General features: G+C 36.2%; 1 protein-coding gene across 1 annotated transcript; it reads right to left on the reverse strand.

The window, feature by feature from the left end:
* Window positions 1-5,849: 5,849 nt before the first annotated feature.
* Window positions 5,850-8,869, reverse strand: LOC116298831 (uncharacterized). The gene is made up of 4 exons (XM_031707397.2): window positions 8,507-8,869; window positions 7,966-8,098; window positions 7,315-7,415; window positions 5,850-6,912 (listed from the first exon to the last, which is right to left on the reverse strand). The coding sequence occupies exons 2-4, from the start codon at window positions 8,096-8,098 to the stop codon at window positions 6,460-6,462; spliced, it is 687 nt and encodes a 228-aa protein (XP_031563257.1). The 5' UTR covers window positions 8,507-8,869; the 3' UTR covers window positions 5,850-6,459.
* Between the last annotated feature and the right edge of the window lie 356 nt (window positions 8,870-9,225).

Below are 9,225 nucleotides of genomic sequence, written 5' to 3' on the forward strand. Positions count from 1 at the left end.
GTCTTTTTGGCGGCCGATTTCCAGTCCATCGTGCAACTGAAATGCATAAAAAGGATTGGTTCTTACGGCTTTAAAATTTTATTTATGCTTTTTAAGTACAAAATGATAGAAAATAATTGTTTTGACATTGTTTTGGCCGTATTGCCATAGCGACTTAATTCGGTACTCCTACGGAGTACAATTAACGCTATGATTGTACTCCTCTCGACCAATCAGAGTCGAGTAATTTTGTTGAGTGTACTATAATGTATGAAATAGTACTAATTAGTACTATTAATGTTCACGGTTTTAGTGCGTGCACTCTAGAAGTATTAAACATAGACTTGACATATAGATTAAGAATAATAGTACTTTATATAATAGATTTTCACGAACGCGCACTCTGATTGGCTGAAAAGCTATGTTTTATCAGAGTATAGAAACATAGATATGACGTCAAAACCATGTTTTCTATACAAAATTAAACATAGAAATTACGTCACAGGAATTCGGCTTTTCAATTTAAAGCATTTTCACAATTTAAAATATTCATTTATTTTCATCAAGAATTATGTCTTTTCTCTAAAAAAGGAAAATATGTCGTTTTGAAGCACATTTGATTGGTACTACATTTCGACGAGTAAAGCTTTCTTTCGTTTGTGCTGCGACCATACATTGACCTTATTTCGCCAAACTAGAAGCTTTTTGCTTGACCGTGATGGTGCTAGAGAAGTCAAAAAATAATTTAAGAATTTTTTAATAGTCTAACAAGAATGAACAAATCTATTGTAAGAAACTGAAGCTTACTTTACAAACTACCATCGTCAATTTTACGCTAATTTACGGTAATTTTTTTATCGTAATTTGTTTTCCAATAGCCCGAGTATATACGATTACAAAATACTACCTACACTACTATAGTATAGGGTCAACTAAAAAAACAAGTTTTCCAAGTACTGCACTGCTAGCTTTCTTCCAATTTTGAAGATCAAGATATTTTTCAGTCTCTCGGCTCCTTGGCATTCAAAGTGTTCATAAGCTGGTTTTCTTGAGTGTTTGTACAGATAGCCATAGGTCGCGTTTTTAGCCAATCATCGCATAGATCAAAATTTGTTTACGTGAGTTTGACGACAGACACGCGCTCTTTTTGTAAACAAATCTTTTTTTTGAAATTTTTTTCGTAAAAATCTATTATATAAAGCGAATACGGCTCGTGATTTCTATAACTTTTTACGTGTCCTGTAGCTCCAGTCGTGTTTTATCAGAGAACAGAATATAGCTAAGTCTGGTCTATTTATTAAATGTAGAAGGGTCATCAATAAATCATTATTATTATTATTATTATTATTATTATTATTATTATCATCATTATTATTATTATTATTATGGCAAGTTTTATTTGTCTGTATATATCATGTTAACATTGACAAGCGGACTAAGTCTAGGCTGGTTAAGTTCATCATTTTTTACAATCCTTTCTTCAGCTTATGTATATTCATAGAACTTCTTGACCATATTAACGTTCTGGCTTAAAATCCATTTCTGGCATCGTTCTATAAGAAAGTTCACTTCCCTGTCTGTATTGTATGTAATTGTTCTTAGGTCTTTTCTTAGCTGTTCGTGATGTCCTGCGAGAAAGTCAAACACTATGTTAATCTGATTTACACTTGAGCTTTTGCACTCTTTTTGGTGCCTGCACGTAGTTCCGTGTATTTTTTTCAACAGTTCTCTCCGCAATCTTACCAACTTGGCAAACTGTGCCTTATTATTATTATTATTACTATTATTATTACTATTATTATTATTACTATTATTATTATTATTATTATTATTATTATCTAATATGAAGTGCGAAGACGGTTTAGGCCATTCAAACTCTAGTTGAGACTAGTATGAAGTTACAGTTGTGATTTTGAGTGATACATCTATGCCATAGATTATTAGTTTTATATATTCGCTAGTTTGCAATTCTAACAAATATTTGGAAAACTAGTGAAAACTAGTGTAAACTGCGTCGGTGTTTTCAGTAAAACAGTTGATAGATAGATAATTTGTAACACCGTATGGTATGTAAAAATGAAACCGGACGTTTCGGACGTTAGTCCTTCATCAAATAGTTGGATAATTAACTGTTATGGATTACAAAGAAATAAGTGAGAATTCATAAATGATGATGAGTTTTTTATTTCTAGGGGAAAGTCATTCCAGTTTCTGGCTGCTGCGTAATGCACATCAAGCTGTCCATAGTTTAGATTCTTACGAGGAAGAAAAATATTTTTGTTAGTTTTTGATCTTGCATTATACTGATGTGAAAAATTGGCATTGAAAATTGCGCAACAGTCTGTCCATATTTGGGAATTGCATACTTTTCCAAACAAGCGTTGCTCATAAGCTGTTCCCAAGTGGGAGTGTAAAGCCAGCATACCTACCGTATGAGATTGGAACGATTTTGAACTGGTCGGTTCCCGAACCCAAGGAGAAAACGGTTGCAAAACAGTAAACGATGGAACAGTTGAAGAGTAATGTAAAGAAAGAATTATCGATATTAATTAATTCATAAGAGAAAAACCATTTGTGCCTCAGTGAACGCCAGAGAGTCTGTGAAAAGACATCTGGATTAGATGGCCGAATAGGGAGCATAGGAAAAACATTACAAGATAGGAATCAGAAAACGAAAAGAAGATGTTTTTAATTAAATTAAAGTCATGTTTGGGAAACCGAAATGTCAACGATAATGAAAAGTCGTAAATGATGACTGACATTTCGGTAGATGGAAAAAAAAACAACGAAAGGATTTTGTCCTAATCTTGCTGAATATTAAGTAACTGGGCGCTGTCAGTAATCGACTGATAGCCCCACTTTGAAGCAGACAAATCTCTGTTAATTTCGATTAACTGCTAAATATTATTTTAGTACCTGCTAGGTAACGATGTAATCTGGTGACTGTTAAGTTGCTAAAAAATTTCATATAATATACGTAAATATTATAATTTTAGGATAGTTCAAAGTTTCTCCTAAGGAATTGGGAGCTAGCTAATTATTATGCTTTATTTTAGCTAGCCAATAGAAATGATTGTAAGAGATATCAATCAAGAAGCTTCTGCTTGACGTCATCTCATTAAAGGAGTACTTGGATGGAAATGGATAAAAATTGGAAATGACTTTAAAAACTTAATTAAACGTATCTATATGGCCCCAATCGTAACCAAGCAACATATTTTTTTCACAGTAAAATGTCTCAGATAAAAATTATCAATTTTATTCAGTATCTAAATTGTAAGTAAATGACGTCATTTACTCAACCCTATTGTTCTTTTCTCTTTTAACCCAAAATATCTCAACTGCAAGTGGCTCCCAGACTAAAATTTTCACTAATCTTGTTTTTGTTTCTTATGGGTTGCCTGTGGTGTGTAACGCACTTTCTAGCAGAGAGTGCGTTACCAACGGGTATTGACTTGAATTTAATCGGCTATCAGTTTACAGCGCCGATCTGATCACAGCACAGATCTGATTACAGCTAATGTAATAGGAAACCGATCACAACACAGGAAACCCAATTATTCGGACTTTGAAAAATTGGGGCGTTTTCATCCAAGTGCCCCTTTAATTTTACCAATACTATTTAAGTGCATATAGCACAAAATTCAGTTAGTTGAAGTTGAAGTTGCAGTTGCAGTTACAGTTACAGCTGGAGTCAGAGTTGAAGTTAATTGGAGTCACAGTTAGTTACAGTTGGAGCTGGAGTTACAGTTGCAGTTGGAGTTACAGTTGCAGTTAGCTCAGTTGTACTCGCAAAGGAGAACAGAAGACCCACAAAAAGGATGAAGAAATCTTATTTGTCCGAAAGGGAAGTAACACTCCCCCACTTCCCCTTGTGACAGTAAGATAGAAACTAAAAGATAGAGTGAAGTCATTTAACCCGTTAAATACAAATTAGACTAATATTTTTTAGTAGATACTAATTCCAACGTTTTCTTTTGTGTCTATTTGACTATTATACGTTGACTAGTATTTTTTAAAACGGTCATACGAAAACTGCTCTTCTAGGGGTAAAAGTACTATGTATCCGATATGAAAGACATTGTACCTTGCATCGAGCACAGGGAGCCCGGCTTTGGGATTTGTACATGAATAAATGAATCAATAAAGTGCTTTGGGTTTCCTGTGTTGAGATTTGAAACAAGACGTTGATACGTTGAATTTCCGGTAATCGTACTACCAGTAACTTGATAGCAGATTAACGTAACGTATCAGTGTAACGCAAGCCCTAGAAAATGGTAACTAGGGCGTGCGTTACACTAATACGTGCGTTACACTTTTAAGCTGCTCTCGAATTACTTACATTAATCTGCTATCAAGCTACCAAAGCTCAACACAGGAAACCCAAAGTAATAATTTACTAGTGTTGACTTATTTATCATTGGCGTCTTGTTTCAAATCTCAACACAGGAAACCCAAAGCACTTTATTGATTCATTTATTCATGAATTAATGAATCTTCAGAATCATTTTGTGTATTTAACAATGCCTCATATAACATCATATTCATTAGCATATTGGAGGTATAAACCTTGATGATATCTCGAAGATGCATCGCTCAAATCACATAGAAATATTTTACAATTCAACTATTAGGGTTGGCGCACTCTACCAAATCAAATCCATCAAAATGTGTAATCAAGAAGAAATAGAAAATGCGCGCCCGTGCTGTGTGCAGTTTTATTATATAGTTAGGATAATACGGTCGCGCTGATTGGTAGGAAACTGTGCTCTATTAGTAAACGGAGCACAGTGCTGACGCCATCCGCGCGCGAAATGCTGCTAGATCCTGCGACCGTCTTCCTTTTTGCATAAATTCAATACCGAAATAAAATTAGTAACTATATAATAAAACGAATAAAACAGCTTTTTTCCGTGCTCCGTTCAGTAATAAAGCACTTAGGAAGCGCTGTAAGCCCTCAAGACGTTCTTTCGTGCTTACGTCACTTCCTGCGTGCTTTATTACTAGACGAAGCACGGAAAAAGCCGTTTTATTTGTTAAATAAAACACGCGGGGGTTGGCAGAACACGAGAGAAGTGTTAGGAGAAGCACGACGCGTAGCGGGGTATTTCACGACTTTTCTGCCAATTCCCAAGTGTTTTATGACTGCACATGCACAGCAATCGAGTTTTATATTTCTTTTATAAAAAATAAATTACGATAACCGTTATCCTAGATAGAATGACGCAAAATGAAAGTGCGCGCGTGTGCTGTGTGCTCTCATAAAACAGTTATTTTATAATTTTCGTGATTGTTATCTAGGAGTAGGCGTAGCCAAGTTGCACTAGAGTGCGTGGCCTTCAGAGCTAGAGCGGTTCACTCTCTGTTCTGTGTTGCTTTTGCTTTCAATACCCGTAACAAGAAGGACTGATAGTCTGAGAGGGTAAAGGGCGCCCTTTTAGCGCGCTATACGTGAGACCAGTCTGGCTCTTCGTTTTATTTCGTTCCCATGTATCTTTGTACGCCCGCGCACGTTGATTTGTAGAATAAACATTAACAGAAATAAAAGTGGGTCCAGTTCTGGACTAGCCTTTGTTCGTCTCTGTTCTTATCGGCATGACGTCACGATTGTGATTTGATTCTAGCTCTGAAGCGGGGGTAGCCTGGGGACGAGGCTAACCTTATATATGATAAATATTGTTAGATTTGTCCCAATCATAACAAGTGTTGTGTTTTTCATAAAACGATTGTCGGATTAACCGATAAATCCAGGGGACACGAAAGGGATTTCCCAAACCTTGTCAGTGTTCCTGGCCGTAATTAAGACGGGTTTCTAAACTGTGTAACAACAAAGCGAAATAAGGAACAGATCAGAGATAATCAATCAGCCATTATCAGCTTAGTTTAAGCCCAAAGGGCTCAGTTTTTATTAATTAATTTATTTATTTTTGACAACAAATCCATCAACTGTTACTACTTATCGTTTATTTACAACCGTTTATATGGTTGGTCGAAGCTTCGTTTAGTACATTGTCGTGATGTTTTCGCGTTCTCTCGCGTATCTACCTAATTATAACATCAAGAAAATCTTGCGAAGTTAGCTTGTATTAATTTAATACAGTACCAGGGGCGGATCCAGGATTTTTTCAAAGGGGGGGTTGTAGCATTGATTGAGGTACTTGTTTGGCGGGAAAGTAGCACAGGGTTCCCAAACGGAAGTAGTCTTATGATAATGATTATTTGCTGCAGGCGAGCATGGTTGTTTCAGGTCCCACACACGTCGTTTAGAAAAAGAAGCGAGCGAAATGTGTTCGGCACCCCTGTTTTAATAAAACTCGCGATGCTGTTGGTGTTGTCATGAAAATAATGATAATAATAATAAATCACGATGGCTCTCGTGGGGGGGGGGGGGGGGGGGTTGCAACCCCCAAAACCCACCCCTAGATCCGCCACTGAGTACGTACGTAAATATTGGTGTAACATATTACAATCGTACGTTTTTTACCTGCTTCTAGATAAATAATTATTAAGCAGATTGTACATATAATCGTAGAGGTTTACTAAAGAAACGGCGTTCCAAGAAGGCAAATAAAACTCTCTTACAAACATACGCTTCTTATTTTTCAGCTCCTCTATAGCAGTATCCATTTCATCAAATGTCTTGCTCCTTTTCATAGCGGCAAAGCAGTGGGAGCCATTGTTGTTATGGTCACTCACCGGTATGAGATGGATTAATCCATGGCTTGGCTGTCCATCCACCTCATCTGTAGTATCTATTCTTCCTATTCTGAACCACGCCTTCAGGTTTTTACTTGCATCTTCAATATTCTGCATCTGGAGACGCCCATCTTCATCAGTGGTCATGTATCGGTTAGATTTGGTGGATTGAATTGAAACGAAGGGATTGCATCTTGCAATGCTTTTGACTTTAAATGTAGTTCCTGGACTATCAGGCTGAAATCGAAAGGCAGGAGAAATTATTGGAAAGCCATGGTGGTGCCGTAACTTTAAATCTGTCTCAGGTCTTAAACGATGGGCGGATCTCAGAAATTCAAAAGGAAAAGATAGGAAAGAGGCGTAAAGAATAATTGATAAGCCTTGAATTGAACTGCCTGTTTGCCTGTGTTAGACAAGACTTTCTATAAGGAAAAGTCCCCATGCACAAGTCAGAGTGAAGGAGTGAAAGATGGGCCTTCGACAAAAGTTCCCCTCATCGAAAACTGTAAATTGGCTGAGAGACTTAGCTAAAATACCAGAGGTAGCCGTAGGTAGCTTTGCTTGGTTATGCGGGGCTAACAAACGAATGCTGCTTAAACCCTTAAAAATAAGCACACGAGAGCACAACTGTCCATATACCTTGAGGGATATACTGTCATGCGTCTCATTGACGTAATAGCTGGTGCCATCTTGAATCACGTGAAATGTAGAAGTTGTGCCTGAATTGGTTTTGATGAAGTCTGAAATCAGTAGAATAAACAACTGAACAAAAAAATCAAAATAAACAACAGAAACGTTAAACATGTTCATGTTAACCAAATATTCAATTCTTCTCGTTCTTTTGTTGTAAACGAAAAGGAAAGAATCGATTGCAACTTTTTCTTTCATTTCATTCTCATTAGGTAAATTTTCACCCGAAAGAGCAACTAATTCGTATATTTCAAAGCAGAGGCGAGCAGAGCGTCTCATCACATTAGAAACAAGAGAGCCTCTTTGTCTCACATATATTTTTGCATACATTTTGGACTTTCTTGTCAGACAATAATAAATAAAAGTTGAAACGAAAATTTTATAGTTTGGGGACGTTTGTCCCACTTCCGTGCTCATGATTAGTATTATTGATCGTCGAGTGAAGTTTCGTCGCTCTCGCGAGCCAAGAGTCCAAAGGGTGTCTTAGCTTGATAAAGGCACGCTTTTAGTGTCAAAACTCTACTTCAACATATCATGGAATCGACCGTAAGTTTTTCAAGTAAAAAAAAAGAAAAGAAAAGAAAAGAGTGCGATACTCACATGTACTTGGTAAATTGTCAGTTCCATCGAAGAAAAGCTTACTGTTTGAATTGACTTGTAACAGATTCCCATTCTCATACCCAAAGTATTGCTTGTAGATCGAAAATATGTGACACAACAGTCCTTTACCCATCTGAAGAAAAATAGACGGTAGATGTTACTATCGAAAACTCGGGGGGAGGGGGAGGGTATGGAATAGATTAACCTCCTTCCCTCCTCCATACATACAGAAGAAAAATGGTCCAGGCATCTTTCTTCTGTAAGTACACGTGTCATGCTCTAGAGTATTGTTTGCGCATAAGAAGACACATTCATATGTATGGTACAATTTTATTGTCAATTGGTCTAGATCTGAAATGGCAAAGCAATACCTCCAAGCTTAATTGAGGTCCAAAAAACATGCAAAGAAATTAGGTAACAAAATCAAAAGACTAACATAATTGATATCATACAAATAACAATACAAATATACATCCTGAAAATATATTAAATTTAAAAATTATTTATCACATTGCATCATTTACTCAGATTGATTACTTACATTTTCCCAAGAAAACGGTTTCTTTGTCTTCACCACCAAATCTCGTTAAGATCTCGGTTCTTGCGATTCAACCTGTTTTTTTTTCTAACGGCTATTTCCAAGAATTAGACTGCTATTTATAAGCCTTGATTGTCAGTGATGTAACTATACAGTATGGGAAATTTCCTCTTCTTTCTAATTTCTAACGGACCTCCTTAAAGAGTAGTTTCATCCGGTTCTTTATTAATCACAATCAATCAAAGTGATGTGAAATTACTGGATCTTCTAGGGTGTGGGACATGGAATTGAAAGAGCTTTCTATCCTGAATTCACGTGCAATAATTTCATTTTTCTATATGTTTCGATTTATATAACCTCTTTTGCATAAGCTATGACCTCTCTGTATCCGCAGACTGGAGCTAAGAGTGTAATATTTAAGCTTTTTATGTTTTTGGCTGATGTATCTTTAAGATGAAAGTAAAGTGATTGATTTAATTTTTTAAAGATTTCTAAGACGAAAGTAAAATTACGGAACACATGCATGTCAAAGCCTACAAAGTATGCGCTAGTTCCGGCTCGTAACTCGATTACCAATATAGTGTCAAAAGTCCATAACTACATCTATTTATTAGCTTCTGAATTTGTGTAAATTCGAAAATAAGTTGACTAGACATGTACCCAAATCAAATCATTGTTTCACTATGATTACAGTATACTTAAATTTTGATTTTTCTTTCATG

The sequence above is a fragment of the Actinia tenebrosa genome, unplaced genomic scaffold, assembly GCF_029948245.1.
Source record: "Actinia tenebrosa isolate PJP-AT-01 unplaced genomic scaffold, QUT_ActTen_1.0 PGA_scaffold10__47_contigs__length_13832649, whole genome shotgun sequence".
Lineage (NCBI taxonomy): Eukaryota > Metazoa > Cnidaria > Anthozoa > Actiniaria > Actiniidae > Actinia > Actinia tenebrosa.